At 40.3% G+C, this 22,381-nt stretch overlaps 1 protein-coding gene across 1 annotated transcript in view; it reads left to right on the forward strand.

Moving 5' to 3' along the window:
* Window positions 1-22,381, forward strand: part of sntg1 (syntrophin, gamma 1) — a 127,151-nt gene that overhangs the window by 56,725 nt on the left and 48,045 nt on the right. Inside the window, exons 3-4 of the mRNA XM_034183358.1 lie at window positions 8,284-8,333; window positions 15,702-15,836. Coding sequence (XP_034039249.1) covers window positions 8,307-8,333; window positions 15,702-15,836 — 162 coding nt within the window. The 5' untranslated portion in view covers window positions 8,284-8,306. The remainder of the gene's footprint in view (window positions 1-8,283; window positions 8,334-15,701; window positions 15,837-22,381) is intronic.

The raw sequence follows: 22,381 nt of genomic DNA on the forward strand, positions 1-22,381 counted from the left end.
CAACTGCACCACAGACTAAAACAGTTAAATGTGGTCTATTAAACATTAGGTCTCTCTCTTCTAAGTCCCTGTTGGTAAATGATATAATAATTGATCAACATATTGATTTATTCTGCCTTACAGAAACCTGGTTACAGCAGGATGAATATGTTAGTTTAAATGAGTCAACACCCCCGAGTCACACTAACTGCCAGAACGCTCGTAGCACGGGCCGGGGCGGAGGATTAGCAGCAATCTTTCATTCCAGCTTATTAATTAATCAAAAACCCAGACAGAGCTTTAATTCATTTGAAAGCTTGACTCTTAGTCTTGTCCATCCAAATTGGAAGTCCCAAAAACCAGTTTTATTTGTTATTATCTATCGTCCACCTGGTCGTTACTGTGAGTTTGTCTGTGAATTTTCAGACCTTTTGTCTGACTTAGTGCTTAGCTCAGATAAGATAATTATAGTGGGCGATTTTAACATCCACACAGATGCTGAGAATGACAGCCTCAACACTGCATTTAATCTATTATTAGACTCTATTGGCTTTGCTCAAAATGTAAATGAGTCCACCCACCACTTTAATCATATCTTAGATCTTGTTCTGACTTATGGTATGGAAATAGAAGACTTAACAGTATTCCCTGAAAACTCCCTTCTGTCTGATCATTTCTTAATAACATTTACATTTACTCTGATGGACTACCCAGCAGTGGGGATTAAGTTTCATTACACTAGAAGTCTTTCAGAAAGCGCTGTAACTAGGTTTAAGGATATGATTCCTTCTTTATGTTCTCTAATGCCATATACCAACACAGTGCAGGGTAGCTACCTAAACTCTGTAAGTGAGATAAAGTATCTCGTCAATAGTTTTACATCCTCATTGAAGACAACTTTGGATGCTGTAGCTCCTCTGAAAAAGAGAGCTTTAAATCAGAAGTGCCTGACTCCGTGGTATAACTCACAAACTCGTAGCTTAAAGCAGATAACCCGTAAGTTGGAGAGGAAATGGCGTCTCACTAATTTAGAAGATCTTCACTTAGCCTGGAAAAAGAGTCTGTTGCTCTATAAAAAAGCCCTCCGTAAAGCTAGGACATCTTTCTACTCATCACTAATTGAAGAAAATAAGAACAACCCCAGGTTTCTTTTCAGCACTGTAGCCAGGCTGACAAAGAGTCAGAGCTCTGTTGAAATGAGTATTCCATTAACTTTAACTAGTAATGACTTCATGACTTTCTTTGCTAACAAAATTTTAACTATTAGAGAAAAAATTACTCATAACCATCCCAAAGACGTATCGTTATCTTTGGCTGCTTTCAGTGATGCCGGTATTTGGTTAGACTCTTTCTCTCCGTTTGTTCTGTCTGAGTTATTTTCATTAGTTACTTCATCCAAACCATCAACATGTTTATTAGACCCCATTCCTACCAGGCTGCTCAAGGAAGCCCTACCATTATTTAATGCTTCGATCTTAAATATGATCAATCTATCTTTGTTGGTTGGCTATGTACCACAGGCTTTTAAGGTGGCAGTAATTAAACCATTACTTAAAAAGCCATCACTTGACCCAGCTATCTTAGCTAATTATAGGCCAATCTCCAACCTTCCTTTTCTCTCAAAAATTCTTGAAAGGGTAGTTGTAAAACAGCTAACTGATCATCTGCAGAGGAATGGTCTATTTGAAGAGTTTCAGTCAGGTTTTAGAATTCATCATAGTACAGAAACAGCATTAGTGAAGGTTACAAATGATCTTCTTATGGCCTCGGACAGTGGACTCATCTCTGTGCTTGTTCTGTTAGACCTCAGTGCTGCTTTTGATACTGTTGACCATAAAATTTTATTACAGAGATTAGAGTATGCCATAGGTATTAAAGGCACTGCGCTGCGGTGGTTTGAATCATATTTGTCTAATAGATTACAATTTGTTCATGTAAATGGGGAATCTTCTTCACAGACTAAAGTTAATTATGGAGTTCCACAAGGTTCTGTGCTTGGACCAATTTTATTCACTTTATACATGCTTCCCTTAGGCAGTATTATTAGACGGTATTGCTTACCTTTTCATTGTTATGCAGATGATACCCAGCTTTATCTATCCATGAAGCCAGAGGACACACACCAATTAGCTAAACTGCAGGATTGTCTTACAGACATAAAGACATGGATGACCTCTAATTTCCTGCTTTTAAACTCAGATAAAACTGAAGTTATTGTACTTGGCCCCACAAATCTTAGAAACATGGTGTCTAACCAGATCCTTACTCTGGATGGCATTACCCTGACCTCTAGTAATACTGTGAGAAATGTTGGAGACATTTTTGATCAGGATATGTCATTCAAAGCGCATATTAAACAAATATGTAGGACTGCTTTTTTTGCATTTACGCAATATCTCTAAAATTAGAAAGGTCTTGTCTCAGAGTGATGCTGAAAAACTAATTCATGCATTTATTTCCTCTAGGCTGGACTATTGTAATTCATTATTATCAGGTTGTCCTAAAAGTTCCCTAAAAAGCCTTCAGTTAATTCAAAATGCTGCAGCTAGAGTACTAACGGGGACTAGAAGGAGAGAGCATATCTCACCCATATTGGCCTCTCTTCATTGGCTTCCTGTTAATTCTAGAATAGAATTTAAAATTCTTCTTCTTACTTATAAGGTTTTGAATAATCAGGTCCCATCTTATCTTAGGGACCTCGTAGTACCATATCACCCCAATAGAGCGCTTTGCTCTCAGACTGCAGGCTTACTTGTAGTTCCTAGGGTTTGTAAGAGTAGAATGGGAGGTAGAGCCTTCAGCTTTCAGGCTCCTCTCCTGTGGAACCAGCTCCCAATTCAGATCAGGGAGACAGACACCCTCTCTACTTTTAAGATTAGGCTTAAAACTTTCCTTTTTGCTAAAGCTTATAGTTAGGGCTGGATCAGGTGACCCTGAACCATCCCTTAGTTATGCTGCTATAGACGTATACTGCTGGGGGGTTCCCATGATGCACTGTTTCTTTCTCTTTTTGCTCTGTATGCACCACTCTGCATTTAATCATTAGTGATCGATCTCTGCTCCCCTCCACAGCATGTCTTTTTCCTGGTTCTCTCCCTCAGCCCCAACCAGTCCCAGCAGAAGACTGCCCCTCCCTGAGCCTGGTTCTGCTGGAGGTTTCTTCCTGTTAAAAGGGAGTTTTTCCTTCCCACTGTCGCCAAGTGCTTGCTCACAGGGGGTCGTTTTGACCGTTGGGGTTTTACATAATTATTGTATGGCCTTGCCTTACAATATAAAGCGCCTTGGGGCAACTGTTTGTTGTGATTTGGCGCTATATAAAAATAAAATTGATTGATTGATTGATTGATAAATGTATGAAAGGGATTATGTGATTGTATGGGTGGTTGTATATAGTTATATAAGAACATGGTATGCGTATACAAAGATACTTACTGTATATAATCTTCCTTTCAATCTGATGATGCTTATAACTGTGGGCTCCCTCTTACCTTTTCTTTACGCTTTTTTTTTTCTTTTTCTTATTGGTTGGTTTTGTTTTGATCACAAACAAACCCTAAAAACCTAAAGATAAGGTTTTGGATACAAAGAAACAAATGCAAAGTTTTTAATAATGTCATCCTTTTCTAATAAAATCATAAATTGGAAAAAAAAAAAACATATTCATTCCACCACCAAGTTCTTCCTCTGTCCAGATGTCACACCCAGTACCTTCTGAACTCTCTCCCTCACCACTTCTGCAGTAGTTGTCCAGTTGTCCAGAAGCACGTCATCTCCATCTGTACCTGTCTCACGTCCTTCCTGAATTTAACTGGACCACCACTTAACCTCAAAGTGCCCTCAAACAATAATTTTCCACTCTGTATCAACACAAAACAGGGGGCTCTGTGGGATAGGACATGGACTATTGACATATAGAGAGGTTCAGATCCCAGGTGTGCTTCAGTCTACCTGTCTATGTCCTTGGACACGACACTTCATCTGCTTCATTTCAGTCCACACAGCTATAAATGTGTACTAGCTTTTGTTGGGGACGTGATCTGTGATGGACTGGTGTCCCATCTAGGGGAGATTATAGACTCTCATCTGATTTAAGATGTGGCACCAGGAATAAGCACTGACATGATGGGTCTTGGCCTGCATAGGATTTAATTCTTGTTCCTCCTGCAGCAGTATAGTAGTTTGAATTCAGTCAAGTTAAGCTGTTTAAAACTGTTTAAAACAAAATCATTGTCATGGTGCTGAAAGAATTGTGAAGGTCCATAAAAGGGCATTCCATCAGGGTTCTAGCTAGGACCATTTTAGTGCTGGGTAAATTATGTGACTGTGAAGTATAGCTCTCACGGCTCAAGGCGGGGGGTCCAGGGAACCACTTAAGTGGCAACGCCACAGTGGGGGTCGAGGGGGCCAAGCTCCCCGAAGCTATAGGGTTTTATACCTCTTGGCAAGCCCTATTTTAACTAATTTTGAGTAGTTTTAGATGAAAGCAAGAATAATATGAGCGAAGAGTCGCACAGCGGCGCAAAGCTCACTCATGGTACAGGCCGTCCTAAACAGGAAGTGCCAAAATTCCACTTCACAATAAAACAGGAAATGTTCAAATTTCAAACACTTCCTGGATTGACAGACGAGATCCCATGGAATCTAGCGGGAACTCAGTGGCAAGCTCACACTAAAACAGGAAGTGCCGAATTCTCAGTCACACTGAAACAGGAAATGTTGAACACTTCCTGGCATTGGTGGAGCTAGAGTGGAGGCTGGGGTTTCACTGGATTCCCCTGAAATCTGATTGGACACAGATGATTGACATGTCACGGCACAACATGTCTGTTTGAAAAACCTGCATTTTCAAATCAGTGAGTCACATTGACTGCTAGATTCCTCCTGTGCAGTAGTTTGTGCTGTGTACCACAAAAAGTTCTAATCCACTTTAGAAGAAGAAAAATGTTTGCTTCAGATTTGACCTGACACTTTGTTTGAACTATGGACTTCTAGTCATTATATTGGTGAATAAACAACCATATTTTTTGTCAGAAATGAGGTCCAGGTTGTTAAAAGCAACATTTCTCCTTTAATTCAGGTTGCCTTATATACACATGTTTAAAGATACAGCAGCTGCTTCATGCTCTGTTGGCTTATTAGTGCAGCAGATAACTGAAACAATCCTTCAAATGGTGATACAAGCATCAAATTCAGCACAAATACAAATGGAGCAAAATTAATGAAGCAACTTTAACTTTTAACCCCTGTACAAACTGAAACTGACCTTTGTCACCATTCTTATCACTTATTATGTTTCCATCCTCTGACTTGTCTAAAGAAAACTGGCAATAAAACTGATTATTGTTTACAGGTTTCAAGTTTTAGAGATTTGCCTTCAGTTTGAGTTTGAGGAAGATCATTTTTAGAAATTTTTATTCTTTATTTTTTTGTATTTCTTATATTTAAAATGGCATAAACAACCTAAAATGTCTATCTCGGCTTTCAATGCTTACCAGTCCAGTAAGTATCAGTGAAATTGTGGACATGTCTAAACTTGTCCCCTGACACGCCGAAACGGAGGTGTTCCTTTGTCTCGCTTCCAAAGCGAATCGGTCGTGACGCGTGAAGCCTCCGCGCGGCTTTCCATTACAAAATCTCTTGTTAAAAGTGAAATCTGCCACAAAATGGCTGATGTCCAGCTCTTGTGATAACCAGAGAAAGAGCACACGATGGTCTCGTATCCACAGAGCCATCCGTTTAGAAATGGTCCGGTGGCTTGTGCCGCGTCGTCGCAGCTCGGAGCGTGGCGCGCCGAGCGTCCTTAAAGGGGTCCTTAAAGCTGTATTAACAGACCTTATTCTCTGTGAAGCCTGTAAAATTTTCACCGAAAGCCAGATAAATTTTTCGAATGGTTTCCAGGTGCCAGTCTCTAACAGCTTCTGAAAAATTCTGATGGAGAAAAAGTCCTTTTCATTCCGCCATTTCCAGACAATGAAAATCCGACGAGGGGGCGGGACCACTCCTTCCCAAGGAGTGCTCACAGGCGAATGACGTCACTGACAGGCGTGGAAAAACTCCCGCATACGCACGAGGGTTCAAGCATGTCTGACGTAAAAACATATGAATGAAATCCATATAGTTTTTGAAAAAAATAAAAAGGACCGTTACTTTATTGACAGACCTCGTATGTCCTTTTTTTAACTGTGATGACAGAGTCTGAGGAGAGAAAGGGACTAACTGCCTGCAGACAGTTTTTTTCTTTTCTTTCCTCCTTTGACCGTGAGATATGCGCGCGCGAACGAACTGTCAAGCAAATGTGGAGATGTCTGGAGTTCTACTTCATGTTGACATGTCCTGTCTCAGGACTTATGTTCTTTTTTTGTCCTTTTTTAACTGTGATGTGAGAGTTTGAGCAGAGAACAAGGAACTAATGCCTGCAGCCAGACTTTTCTTTTAATTGTTCACATGTGTGCCCGTGAACGAGCGTCCATAAGTGGACTAGAGATGTCCGGACTTTTTACTGGATATTTCTGGCAATCAGTCTGCATTTTTTTTCTGTGGTCTTTTACTGCATGAAGTACATGGTATAAAAACAATCCTGCGTGATTTATACTGCAGGAACAATGGATCACAGCAGGAATCATAAATTGGCTTCGAGTCATGCCGGGTAATGCCTCTTTGCCCCGAGTTACACCTCTTTGCCCCGACTTGCGCTGGAACGACTTCCTTTCTGCGTTGAGCGCAGGACGCCAAAAAAATTAAACAGGTTTAATTTTTTGGCGCCCGACTTGCTTCCTCCTTTGCTCCCCTCGCGCTGTTGTGGCGCCGAGCTGCATCGTCTCGGCACTGAGTTGCTTCCATGCGGCGGCGTCATAATGACGCACGGCGCATCTGGGAGCAACCGGGAGCACCCCCGGTGTGAAAGGGACTTAAAGGACATGGGTTTTGATATGCTAATGCTCTGTTGAAGCATTTACTCAAAGTAAAGTCTGAAGGACCAAAATGACATGGTGAGATGCTGATGAGCTTCGCTCATTCATGTCCGCGACATATGCATATTAGACAAACAATGACATTTATGTTGTAATATTTGTAATACCAAAGTTCTTTTTTTGCATGTTTCTGTCAAAGTCGAAGCTAATAAAATAAATTACAGTAAATGCATGAAATGAAACTGTACTTTTTATTGAGTGTATTTTATTCTCTAAAACTTACCTGTTTTCCATTTGGGATCAAAGCAAGCTGCATACTTCTGTTTTAGTCTTAGCTGCTGCATTAGTGTGGGAATGTGATGTTGCGTCGGATGATTGAGATGAACATGGCTGAACGGTCCTCAAGCTTCCATTGTGCCATGATAAAGAACATGCCACAGAATTTAAAATCCAAATAAACAAATAAAAGTCGTCTGTTATCGCTCCCGTGCATGCGTGAACATAGACAGTAATTGTCAAGACGTGCTTTCCTGTCGTTTAACCTTTCACAAAATCATTATTTAAGCTTAACGTGACTCAATACTTTGCGACGAGCATGTGTCACTTCAGGGAAGGCTAGCGGCTACGCTATCTCATAATTTCACATCCGGTTCTTGTAGCAATGCTATATGTTCTCAATGCTTTCTGATGCGATGGAGAGTCATCATTTGATGGCCACGAATGCGTAAGAGATCAGTTTTAAGGGGAATCCCGGAAGGTGTTCAGTTCATTTTTTTGAAAATCCATCCCAGGCGGCACAGCCAATATGAACCCGAGAGCTGGGTGGAAATATGCAATACTGGACGGTGCCCACCATGGCTACAACCCTGCATTTCATATATAGGTATACCACCCATACCTTTAAACAAAATTCCAGTTGATTTTAAAACTGGTTAAATAGAGAAATCCAAACCATGGCTTTGCAGCTTTTCCTACAGTTTGACTCAGTTTTATGCCCATCTGAGGAGAGTGTCAGATATGGTAACACAGTTCATTTCTGGGAGCAGTGGGTTGGATACTGAAACATTTATTAGGATACCTGGGTTATCACCTTCGCTAATGAATTATTCATTACTGCATAATGGCCTCGTTCCTCATGAGACTGCACAACGGGGAATTTTTTGCACAGAGTTGCAGTTGGAAGAGCCACATTTAGGTGAAATATCTTCCTCTGCATTGTGTTGGCTCCTGTAAAAAAGACACATCTGCAATGAAAACAGATTCACCACAAACAGTGTTAGTTTAAATCAGCTGTCAGCTTTTGCTGCAACAAGTCCGTTACCTCACCGACGATCTGCTTTCCCGGTCTAACTCAGCCTACTTTTTTCTTTTTTGTTTTTTTTTTCCACTGCAGTATCCCTCACAGCACAGTAGCACATGGATATCAAGACTTCAAATGAAGAGGTTAGTAGGAGATCAATATACTGTCTACTTTTTGACAGAGAATTGACTAAATCTGTGCATGTGCTTGTAACTGTCAAACACTTCTAATCCTTATGCCTGTTTCAAGTTTGTGAATGATAAAAGTGATCTTTATTGGATACAGTATCTGACAAAGTTGGCAGTGTAAATACAACCCCTGGCAATAATTATGGAATCACCAACCTCGGAGGATGTTCATTCAGTTGTTTAATTTTGTAGAAAAAAGGCAGATCACAGACATGACACAAAACTAAAGTCATTTCAAATGGCAACTTTCTGGGTATAAGAAACACTATAAGAAATCAGGAAAAATAATTGTGGCAGTCAGTAACGGTTACTTTTGTAGACCAAGCAGAGGGAAAAAAATATGGACTCACTCAACTCTGAGGAATAAATTATGGAATCACCCTGTAAATTTTCATCCCCAAAACTAACACCTGCATCAAATCAGATCTGCTCGTTAGTCTGCATCTAAAAAGGAGTGATCACACCTTGGAGAGCTGTTGCACCAAGTGGACTGACATGAATCATGGCTCCAACATGAAAGATGTCAATTGAAACAAAGGAGAGGATTATCAAACTCTTAAAAGAGGGTAAATCATCACGCAATGTTGCAAAAGATGTTGGTTGTTCACAGTCAGCTGTGTCTAAACTCTGGACCAAATACAAACATGGGAAGGTTGTTAAAGGCAAACATACTGGTAGACCAAGGAAGACATCAAAGCGTCAAAACAGAAAACTTAAAGTAATATGTCTCAAAAATCGAAAATGTACAACAAAACAAATGAGGAACGAATGGGAGGAAACTGGAGTCAACATCTGTGACCGAACTGTAAGAAACCGCCTAAAGGAAATGGGATTTACATACAGAAAAGCTAAACGAAAGCCATCATTAACACCTAAACAGAAAAAAACAAGGTTACAATGGGCTAAGGAAAAGCAATCGTGGACTGTGGATGAAAGTCATATTCAGCGATGAATCTCGAATCTGCATTGGGCAAGGTGATGATGCTGGAACTTTTGTTTGGTGCCGTTCCAATGAGATTTATAAAGATGACTGCCTGAAGAGAACATGTAAATTTCCACAGTCATTGATGATATGGGGCTGCATGTCAGGTAAAGGCACTGGGGAGATGGCTGTCATTACATCATCAATAAATGCACAAGTTTACGTTGATATTTTGGACACTTTTCTTATCCCATCAATTGAAAGAATGTTTAGGGATGATGAAATCATTTTTCAAGATGATAATGCATCTTGCCATAGAGCAAAAACTGTGAAAACATTCCTTGCAAAAAGACACATAGGGTCAATGTCATGGTCTGCAAATAGTCTGGATCTTAATCCACTTGAAAATCTTTGGTGGAAGTTGAAGAAAATGGTCCATGACAAGGCTCCAACCTGCAAAGCTGATCTGGCAACAGCAATCAGAGAAAGTTGGAGCCAGATTGATGAAGAGTACTGTTTGTCACTCATTAAGTCCATGCCTCAGAGGCTGCAAGCTGTTATAAAAGCCAGAGGTGGTGCAACAAAATACTAATGATGTGTTGGAGCGTTCTTTTGTTTTTCATGATTCCATAATTTATTCCTCAGAATTGAGTGATTCCATATTTTTTTCCCTCTGCTTGGTCTAAAAAAGTAACCGTTACTGACTGCCACAATTATTTTTCCTGATTTCTTATAGTGTTTCTTAAAGCCAGAAAGTTGCCATTTGAAATGACTTTAGTTTTGTGTCATGTCTGTGAACTGCTTTTTTTCTACAAAATTAAACAACTGAATGAACATCCTCCGAGGCCGGTGATTCCATAATTTTTGCCAGGGGTTGTAATCATGAGTGTGTGTCCATCTGGAGAGGAGAATTGGGGGGAAATCTGAACCTGAATGGCCACCCAGAGAGTACAACACCTGCTCCTTATATGTTTGACACTGATTCATGCATATTCATTCGTTGTGATTCAGTCAGGTCAGTTCTGGAAGCATACCCTGGGGCTGCTTGTAGCTGCATCCAGTAAACCACAGAACTGCCTTGAGTCCTGAATGGCAACCACCCAGGTTTACACATTCTCACTTCCAACTCATCACGTTTTACGCTTGGTCAGTGCCCCTTTTCGTCACGGTATGACAAGTTGGGTATCCCTGGTGTGCCATTACTCTCTGAGAGCACATGGAAGTATCTGCTTGCTTTGGATTAGCATTTCCCCACATGTCACGTATTGACGTTCAGCCAAAATGAGCCATTTGCATCAAAGATTTGTAGTCGGGTGTAGCTGTAGCTGGTTATAGCCACCTCACCCACCACTGTGAGTTGCATGCTAAAGCTGGCATACCCTCTTTGACTGTTAGGTGATATACACATTGGATGTCTCTGGTTTACAAGACTCTTATTGGACTGGTTCCAACCTATTTATCCAGTTTACTTTGGAGATCTGAAAGCCGTTATGCTCTGTGCTCAAATGACATGTTGTGCTTTCATGTACTTCATGTCTACACTAAAGCTTTTAGTTTTTCTGCTCCATCTGATTGGAATGTTCTCCAGTCCAAATTGAAAGTGTCTGGGTTGACCTCATTGAACACCTTCCACTCCATCTTAAGAGATCGCGAACGGAATTCTTTTGCACAGTGCCCATGTTTCTAAATTCAAATTTGTCTTCGATGATCCATTGCTATGACCAAGATGATTGTATGTTTTGTATTTTATTTGTCATTAATGTTCTCGTGACGATGTTAATCTGATTGTCATGACGTGAGCTGCTGCTTTTCTTGGCCAGGTCACCCTTGTAAAAGAGGTTCCGATCTCAATGGGATTCTATCTGGTTAAATAAAGGTTATTATTATTATTATTATTATTATTATTATTATAAGTGTGATGACTTGGGTGTGAGACTACACTGCCCAGGATGACAGCATGTCCATCCCACCTCTTGAGAGAAATCATCTAACTCCTGCAGCCAGGTGAAATGTGGATGTAGCTGATGGCACCTTCATTGTTCAATTGATACTCCTTATTTGAGACTTACTAGGTAAGTATTTGCTTTATACAAGGTCATTCCAGCAGTACCCAAAGGTCCTTGTTGCTTGAAACTGAAACTGAAACTTTACAACAAATTCTTCTTCCTGCAACCTATGGGAGTAACTCTATAGCTGCCTTTCTTTCTGAGAGCATTGCACTGTGAAGGGGAAGGAGAAAGCTATTTGGAGCCTCATCCCTGGAAAAGAAGAAATCACGGGAGAGCTACCCCATCCTTGAGTGATAGCCCAGACAACTGATGGAGAAAAATCATTTTCACCACTTGTATCTGCAACCTTGTTGTTTCGGTCATTACCCAAAGCTCATGATCATAGCCGAGGATAGGAGCGTAAATTGACTAGTAAATTGAGAGTCTCACCATCTGGTTCTGCTGTTTCTTCACCACAGTGGTCTTCTACAGCATCCGCAGGAGCTCAGGTGCAGCCCCAGTATGTATTTTGGTGGATATATGACTTCATATTTGTGTTTATTAGTTACAACAGGTGTGTCTGAAACCAGCTCCTTATTGTCTAGACAGAATTAATGAAAAGTGGTTTTATAAAAGGTCAACTGGCGTTTCTGAGTAGAAGTATATCAGTATTGTTTTTAACTTGTTCAAATGGTCCAGTTCATGGAAAAATAGGATACCAAGGTAGATAAACAACAAATTTTAAGTAATATAAAGTGTTCAACATTTCTATGTATTTTTCCGAATAACATTGTGACAGAAATCATATTCGTCTTAAAATATTGGATAAACACAATGAACATTTTAATTCGTCATTTCTACATGTTCTATGCCATTTCATTAAGAAGTTATAACTGATGATTGTAATGTATTGATTTAACGTTGGTCGTGGAATACCGCTTATGAGGAACAAACTACTAACAAACGGTCCATGTATTCTGATGTCCAGGTTATGTTTTTTAAATCATGACCATTAGAACAAAAGACAAATTAGACCAAAATAATATTTAAAGACAAATATTCAACATCCACATAATACTCCGGGTAAAACTGGAGTTGTGTCAGGAAGGGCATCCGGCATAAAACTTGTGCCAATTACCAATGCGTATTGGGCTGTATCCGCTGTGGCGAACCCAAACAAAACTGGGAGCAGCTGAATGAACAACAATTCAACATCCACATAATAACAACCTGTATGTTTGTTGCTGAGAGAACACATATTTTATGTACGGTCATTCAAATATTGATCATGTCCTGTAGCTTTTGCTTTTCTTAAACATGATAAACTTGATATGTGGAAACATTATGAAACAATAATCAAAACTGAGACAGCAATATAAGATGGACAACATCATTAGCAAAGAGTATTGGCTGAGGGCCTGGTCACACAGTGCACGGCGATAGCTCGAACGAAGGATAAATGTCACAAAGTCACAAATCGTCGAGAAAAGGTGGACGAATGATCCTGCACTTTCCCTATCACCGAAAAGCCGAAAAGAAATGAAACAAAACCGAAACTAATGAACGAAAAACAAAGCGAACGTCGGCCTCGACGCTTTAAACGAAATCAAAACGAAGCATTCACGATGACGTGACCGACATGTCCACAATACTTGCAGGTGCGGGATTTGGTTGTCTTGACAACAGGTGACATATGTTGTTCGTCTTCACAACAACACTGTGTGTGCACATGCAGGCCAGCCACAAACAGCTGAAACGTGCGTAAATAGTTAATGTAGTTGATAAAACATTCTTACCGCTCTTGTTTCTATGTGGCAATGTTGCTTTTCATCCCACACATAGAAGAGTCATCAGTGACACAAGGATGTTACGTGCAGCTCGTCGGAGCTTTAGTTATTGATCCGTTCAGATATCGTCAATGTTCTTGCAAGACGTCGGACTTGGGAGGTTGGACAGCAGTCAAATGGAATGTTGACATTCCAGAAACTACGCAAATGATAAGGAACCGTCAAGACAGAAAGCAAAATGAAATTCAGATGATTTGAGGTTGTTGTTGGGATTCGTTCATATTTTTCAACAGTTTGAAAATTCTGATGAATCATCAGCAGCAGGAACGAAGCTGGACAGCGGTTAAACAGTGCCTCCGAAAGTCAATGTAAGTCCAGATTTCTTGTTTCATTTGGGCTTTGTTTTCCTTCATTAGTGCCGTGTGACCGGGGCTTGAAACCCTGAAATACTATGAAATTTTGCCTATTCAGGGATACATTTCTAAGTGCCTTTTTCCAATGAGACATTTATAATTTGTGCACGGTATCCATCCAGGATTCAGGAGAGTTTATTCCATCTGAGTGGATAACAACTTCTACTCAAAAATACCGCTTCCTGAAAAATATGGTGTTAAATGGTGGAGTCTGTTAGATTAACCATTCTAAATATCACCTATATGTATATGGAGTATTAGCCTAAAATTCTGACATTGGCCTGAAGCCTTGACTTGACCTGTTCTCAAAATCAAACCATTTTGTACTCGGCTGTCCCCAACCACTGCACCAAGTTTGATCTAAGTTACATTGAAACTGTTGGAGCTGTTTTGGTCAAACATGGACAGACACGTACTGTAGGAGCCCTACATGCTCTGCTGCACTCTGCGGTAAAAAGCGCCACTGATGTAAAGTAAGCTCCACAAACTCCAGCATTTTAACCTAATGTCCAGCCAGAGATGCATGCTGTCTTATCACCACACAATTATGGCACTACTGTCCTCGTTTTGCTTGCCTAATGACTCTCGCACACATCTTCAAATAATTTGAATTATAAGCTTCTTATTTCATTTCTCATAGTGGAGCTGCAGGCAGAGGCTCACTTCTTCTCACTCCTCGTTATGGCTGAGAGATCATTTGCTCCATAAACTGACATCGATTCAAGTTTGACCTGCGGTGTAGATACTCTTTCTCAGTACACAGCTGTCTCATTAACTGATGAGTATCCAGCATGACGAAGGTGCCAATATTCCTGCTTTGTTTTTTTTCTTCTTCTTCTTCTTCTTTTTCCTCTCAGCGATCTCATCAGGTGATGGCCGCTTCTTTTATTTAGACCTTTTTAAGTCAAGGACTGGACATGCATTCCAATTAGCCAGGGAGGAGACCGATATGCAGAATACAAATGAATGTAGATTAACATGTTTTAAAGTGGAAACTTGTGCTGCCATCACACCTGCTTGTAAAATGCAGTGAAAACTCAAACATAGAGGCTAAGCTTGATTTCAGCCACTTCATTTCACAGGGTCTGAATTTTTCATCAGTGTCATCAATGCTACCCTCAGAATAAATGAGGTAAATGTACTCCTTCTTTCTCAGTGTGGCCCAAAACATTACCTGCTGATCTTTCAAACCCTAACGTACTTGGTAATAGTACCCCTGGGCATGAAGATAGTAAGGCCAAACTGACATTTGACCCTAATTAACGTGATTGACAGGTGACTGACTTCTGGCTGACCTAGCGGCCATCTTTTCCACATTTGGCCGAAATCATGGTGAAAATCAAATTGCTTGACCTTTGCCAAATGAAATATTTAAGGACAATTTTGTGGTTAGGCACCTCCGTAAAAGGACCTGGGGGGAGGAGTAGGCAAACAAACCGTTATCACCTTGGCCACAATGACTGACCTTTGGCTAATGTGACCTTGCCTGGGCAATTCCAGAACAAGCCTTCATATGCGTGCCAAAGTGGGTGCAAAGGGGCATGAAAAATAACTTTTTTTACCTTTGACCCCAGTGACCTTGACGCAATGAGTGACCTTTGGCAAATTTGAAATCACCTGGGCAATTCTACAACCCACCTCCATATGCCACCTTTTGCGGACACTGGAGCAAAAATCCTAATCTTGTCTTTTGACCTCATTGACCTTGACCTTTGCCAAAACAAACCCTTTAAGCGCAATTCTGGGGTTGACTATCATCTACTTATCAAGTTTAATGGAAGTGAGCCAAAGGACCTGGGAAGAGAAATACCAAAATATTGTCCTTTGACCCCACTGACCTTGACCTTTCCTAAAACACACTCCTTAAGTCCAATTCTGAGGGTCAACCTATGTGCACGCAACACATTTGGGGGAAAATTGGCAAAAGCACATTGGAGGAGTAGTAGAACACACACACACACACATGAATAAATGTTTCTCTAATTACAGTGTGATTCCTTTTCTCTTTTTGGGTCTAAACACATTTATTAGTTTGTTCCATCAGTGCAACTGAGAAGCAAAACATCAAGAAGAAAATAATAGACATCACCAATCTGTGTCCTAATTTCCGTGTTCATTTTGCTGCAAGTATTCTCAATGACATTTCATTTCATGGGCAGTTAATTTAGGCACGCAGAGATGATGAATGGTTTTATCTTTCTGACTCGTCACAGACAAAGACTGGGATTTATTTGATGCAAGAAGGTAATGAGGAGCCGTTCAATATTCGACTACACTTGGCTAAAGATATTCTGACCATTCAAGAACAAGATGTCATCTGTGTGACGGGGGAGCCCTTTTATTCAAGCGTAAGTAACCCCTGCTCGCTCTACACATCTGTGCTCGGTCGTACAGTCTGTTCCAATGACAAATTGGATTATCTGCACACCATAAATCACATGTACATGCTGAGCGGTACTATCGCCCGTGAGACCTCAACAGTTGTTTGCAGTGCGATAACTTTACATGAGTATCTGAACTCAGGGTGTAGGTTATGACATTTCTCTAAATTCAACATTTTTATGGTTTAAAAATCTTTCAAGACAAACAAGGAAGTGCCTGACTGCTAATTAACAAAAAGGGCAAGGACATGGATATGCTAATTTGACCTTAGCAAATACTGGCGTAAAGTGCCTTGATTCGATTTTCTTGTGATCTGGTACTATATAAATATAATTATAAGTGAATAGTATATTGATGTGTATGTCTGTGTGTCGACATGTAGTAGTGAATTTGTATTTATGTAAATATGACTGATTAGAATTGTTGGACTTGTACTAGCAGGGGTGGGCGCTAATAAGCTTTGCTTCAGCCCACACCCTTTCGGACTCACTAGTTTTGTCTGTGTTTGTTTGTGGAATTGTTCATTTTTTTTCTATTTGAATATTTTGTGTGCCAAATAAAAAAACTTTGTCACTTTGTCACTTTTGAAGAGGCGCTGGAGTGGGTTTTTTGCAGTAACTAGTAAGAAGTTATACAAATTCACCACTACTTTTTCAAAAAGTGATACAAATGGTGGTGTATGGGTTTTTAATGGATAATGAATAGGGCTGGTTGTGTTGAAAAGTTTTATTGTGCGACATAAATCGATTGACAACAATGTTAAAGGCAGACAGCCCACTTTACACTTGATTTAACATGATAACTGTTTTAACAACATCATAGTGTTGATTTAACACTGTTTGCAGTGGGACCAAATGTACACTCTGCACACACTCATACACTCATCTTCAACTGCTTATCCAAGATCAGGTCAGTGGGGGCTGGAGTCTATCCCAGCAGTCATAGGGCATGAGGGCGGGGATCACCTTGGATACCAAATTTCCACCCGGCTCTCGGGTTCAAATTGGCTGTGCCGCCCAGCACAGATTTTCTGAAATTGAACTGAAATGTTGCTGAAAATGTACTAATTCGATCGTATTTCAAGCTTATAGAGTCATAGTTTTGCAATTTTAAACCAATAATTAAAGTAATAAGAAATATATTTCTCATTTTCTTTGTAACAAATCACAAACAGCAGAGATCAGAGAGTCAGCGCATTCTGTGGCCACAGCGGCGTCTCTGCTCCATTCTGAGCTGAAGGAAAAACAAAAATTAACCCCGCCATGAAAGTCCTACATTAATCCAGAAGTCTTTCTGTATCCGTATCTGAAGATACATTCAGATTCAATTTGGTTTATTTTACAGTTGAAAGGCTTTGTGTTTCCAAAAAGCTCAGAGTTTGAAAAACAGCAGACGTGTGAGCGAGGGGAGGGAGGGGGGGGGGGGGGGCGAGGAGGAGGGGCAGAGCGCCAGTGAAAGGAAAGTGAAACTCATTCACAAAGTTTTCATTTAAAACAGCAGGTTTGACATATCAGTCCAGGTTCGGGTCTTGTTCAAACAAGGCAATTAGGTGTTACATTATTTAAAAACAAGAAGTAATGCAATCCCACTCAAATTGTTGAAAAAAAAAACAACAAAAACAAAAATAAAACTGCCCGGATGACCGAAAAACTGCCTGCTACTATGTGTCATTTTTGAAGAAGACAGTAAATGCTGTGTCCATTAAATATTAATGTGTTTTTAACATTTTCAATGTTATTTAATTTATTAACTTAGACTTTGACAGAAACATGCAAAAAATAACTTTGATCGTACATATATTACAACATAAATATAATTGTTAATTTATTATTTTTGTTCAATGTGTCTAAAAACACAGAAAAGTTGTTAAAATAAGCCTGGCCAAGAATGTTTTAGTGGTATAAAACCATATAGCTTCAGGGGCCTGCAGCTCCCCGAAGATGTGAGCCGCGATCACATAATTTACCCAGCACTAAAATGGTCCTAGTTAGAACCCTGATTTGCATTATGGCATCAATCTATTGTCTGCTGTGGCAGGTGATGGTAATTTTGTTGTAATGCTGGACTGTGGCTATCCACTGCTCCTAGTTGTTGCATTGTGCCTACACAGTTAATTTTGCTGAGCAGCTGTCCCAGTCTGAATAGAGTAAAATACAGTCTATTATAGAGTGAAATCAGCTCAACCGTCTCATCAAATCAAGTGTTTCTATTCCAGTAAGAGTTGATTACCTCCACCAAGGAGGTTATGTTTTCGGTCAAGTTTGTTTGTTTGTTTGTCTGTCTGTTTGTCAGCAGGATAACTCAAAAAGATTTGAATGGATTTTGATGAAATTTTGTGGAGTGGTTGGAAATGACAAGAGGAACAAGTGATTAAATTTTAGTGGTGATCCGGATCAGGATCCGGATCCAGGAATTTTTTAAAGGATTCTTCACCATTGAGGGATAGGGGGAATTTTGACATTCCAGTTTCTAACTCCACAAAAACAAGGCAGAAAGGCTTGAAAAAAATTAGGGTGTAACATAGTCAAATGTTCTATCAAACAACAAAGTTTGGTGATGATCGGATCCGGATTCCAGATCTGGTGATCCAGAATATGCAAACATATAGGGAAAATAGAAAATGTGTCAGTGTGAGGTGACAAATGAAGCTACAGATGCACAACTAACACCAAATTGTAGCTGAATCTGTACTGATTCAGTAAGGTGTCATCAGATTTGATGTAACTTCAAATGTTATGGATCTAGATCCAGAAGAAAACTGTGATTACCGAAAAATTGTTTTTATACAATAACTTTTGAACTAATAAAGACATAAAAGTGATTCCAAGTTCTAGTGGTATGTTTTCATGGTCAAGGATGTCAAATATAAAGGAAAGAAAAGTGTATGTATCATAGTTTTGGTTGTAACACTGAATTGTTGAATAGATCACTGTGCCAAGGAGGGAATCTCTTTAGGGTCAGTGACCCTATGGCCTTGTTAGTAAACGATGTCAAATACAACACACTGCAAAGAGGAAATCCCTCATGACAAACTATACAGGGCTGGGGAGCACAATGAATTTATTAGATGAAGGACTATCATTTGGCATTATTACATTTTAGTGGCAATGAATATCACTACCCAGATTACTTCACTTAGCAAAAGCAAAGTGATGATGAGTCAGCAGTATACTCAGCAGTGGTTAAGTTCTGGTTCAGTGCACATCACTGAACAAAGTACACAAGGTGCAAAACCCACTCCCAGGTGTTGATGAATCACGCCTAGGATCCAGAAAACCCAGAGGCTGACATCAGCATCTTACTGTCGCATATATTCTGCTTCGGTGCACTTCGCTGAATATATAGAAGGTGCACTTCATTATGTAGCACATGCAGCACTTAAAAAATAGTTCTATTTCAGAATTTACTATTTATTTAGAGAAGTGTTTCATAAATGTTAAAAAATAATATATTTGCAGTTTAGTTGAATAATAAATTGAATTTTGTCTCTTATTTGTTTTTGTCTATAAGCACATGCAATATCAATATCAGTGCTCAGATGACAGTAGCTTCTGGGAAAGGTGCAAGTTACAATAAACTGTGATGCCAAGCGCTAAGGATACATGCTATCCAGTCACAGCAGATGAAACTTTTTTTACTACTGAGCAAACATCATTGTTAGACTTTTTTAGGTTCATCGATTCCACGGCGTGTAGATGTTATGGCGTCAGTGACCCCATTGCCTTGGCGGAGGTTTGCACTCTCTGAGTGCTTCTAGTTATACACTGTGATAGGGTTGATTTAGCACTGTGAGTATATTTAACTCCATTTGGACTGGGACTAAATGTTATCCCAGCAGAGTAAATTTTACTCTGAAAAATTTAGTGTGTAACAATTAGGATGTGTTAAATGCAGAGGACAAATTTTAACTCAACAAAAATATAAACGCAACACTTTTGGTTCTGCTCCCATTTTGTATGAGATGAACTCAAAGATCTAAAACTTTTTCCGCATACACAATATCACCATTTTCCTCAAATATTGTTCACAAACCAGTCTAAATCTGTGATAGTGAGCACTTCTCCTTTGCTGAGATAATCCATCCCACCTCACAGGTGTGCCATATCAAGATGCTGATTAGACACCATGATTAGTGCACAGGTGTGCCTTAGACTGTCCACAATAAAAGGCCACTCTGAAAGGTGCAGTTTTGTTTTATTGGGGGGGATACCAGTCAGTATCTGGTGTGACCACCATTTGCCTCATGCAGTGCAACACATCTCCTTCGCATAGAGTTGATCAGGTTGTCAATTGTGGCCTGTGGAATGTTGGTACACTCCTCTTCAATGGCTGTGCGAAGTTGCTAGATATTGGCAGGAACTAGTACACGCTGTCGTATACGCCGGTCCAGAGCATCCCAAACATGCTCAATGGGTGACATGTCCGGTGAGTATGCCGGCCATGCAAGAACTGGGACATTTTCAGCTTCCAAGAATTGTGTACAGATCCTTGCAACATGGGGCCGTGCATTATCCTGCTGCAACATAAGGTGATGTTCTTGGATGTATGGCACAACAATAGGCCTCAGGATCTCGTCACGGTATCTCTGTGCATTCAAAATGCCATCAATAAAATGCACCTGTGTTCTTCGTCCATAACAGACGCCTGCCCATACCATAACCTCACCGCCACCATGGGCCACTCGATCCACAACATTGACATCAGAAAACCGCTCACCCACACGACGCCACACACGCTCTCTGCCATCTGCCCTGAACAGTGTGAACCGGGATTCATACGTGAAGAGAACACCTCTCGAACGTGCCAAACGCCAGCAAATGTGAGCATTTGCCCACTCAAGTCGGTTACAGCGACGAACTGGAGTCAGGTCGAGACCCTGATGAGGACGATGAGCATGCAGATGAGCTTCCCTGAGACGGTTTCTGACAGTTTGTGCAGAAATTCTTTGGTTATGCAAACCGATTGTTTCAGCAGCTGTCCGAGTGGCTGGTCTCAGACGATCTTGGAGGTGAACATGCTGGATGTGGAGGTCCTGGGCTGGTGTGGTTACACGTGGTCTGCGGTTGTGAGGCTGGTTGGATGTACTGCCAAATTCTCTGAAACGCCTTTGGAGACAGCTTATGGTAGAGAAATGAACATTCAATACACGAGCAACAGCTCTGGTTGACATTCCTGCTGTCAGCATGCCAATTGCACGCTCCCTCAAATCTTGCGACATCTGTGGCATTGTGCTGTGTGATAAAACTGCACTTTTCAGAGTGGCCTTTTATTGTGGGCAGTCTAAGGCACACCTGTGCACTAATCATGGTGTCTAATCAGCATCTTGATATGGCACACCTGTGAGGTGGGATGGATTATCTCAGCAAAGGAGAAGTGCTCACTATCACAGATTTAGACTGGTTTGTGAACAATATTTGAGGGAAATGGTGATATTGTGTATGTGGAAAAAGTTTTAGATCTTTGAGTTCATCTCATACAAAATGGGAGCAAAACCAAAAGTGTTGCGTTTATATTTTTGTTGAGTGTATATATACAATGACAATAAAGGCTATATTCTATTCTATTCTATCCTATCTTTGGTATGGTGGTTTTTATGCTGCCAATAAGTGAATGAAGCATAAAGCTTTCACATTTTTCATGAATATGTATCCCATAAGGTCACAGTCTACAACTCTGTAAAAACTGTGGTGTGAAGATGATGGTCGCCCACTTATGTGATCTAACACACTAAGCTTATACCAAGTGGAACAGTGTATTATTATAACTTTAGCACAACCTTGGTGTGACTGGAAAACCTTACGGCAGTGTTATGGGCTCCATGGAAACACATGGGATAAACGAAGTATGTCAGAGTTCACAATGCAAAAAGGAAATCTTCAGACATCTTAAAAATCCCACCATGGTTCAAACTAGACCATGGCATGAAGATAAAATATCTCACTTTAGTATGGACCAAGACCCAACCTCTCATGCTGAGAAAGGAAGCCAAGACCCAAGTGCCAAATTTTGCACTTCCTTGAATGGCCACTTGAGGCTGTCTCAGATTGTGGGTCACTCCCCATTTCTGGCCATATTAATTAAATTGGTTAACTTAAAAGCACAAACAAACATGTATTTTTTTAATAACGTATTATGTGTAGCTATTTCAAGCCATAAAATTATAAATAATTAGGAGGGTCATCACTTTGAGTGACGGTTAGTGTGCCTGCATGCTGTGTCCAGGAACCCCATTAGCAACAACATCTGACATAATATGCCTTTCTGTGCAGTTCATTGTCAAATTTCCAGCATTATTTAATTGCCAATTAGCACCGTTAGTACAAATCAGCAGGTACTGACAGCTTGGTGAGGTTATCCTTACTATTAGCCCATGGTTACTGAGGCAATTTCTCAGTCATAATTTTTAATACCTGCACTGAAACCACCCCTTATGAAAACCACACACACGCCAGTCTTGCCCACATGCCACCTCTTATGGTCAAGGGTTAGGCAGAGTCAGGCACTCCAAAGA

Source organism: Thalassophryne amazonica, chromosome 12 (assembly GCF_902500255.1).
Source record: "Thalassophryne amazonica chromosome 12, fThaAma1.1, whole genome shotgun sequence".
Classification (NCBI taxonomy): domain Eukaryota; kingdom Metazoa; phylum Chordata; class Actinopteri; order Batrachoidiformes; family Batrachoididae; genus Thalassophryne; species Thalassophryne amazonica.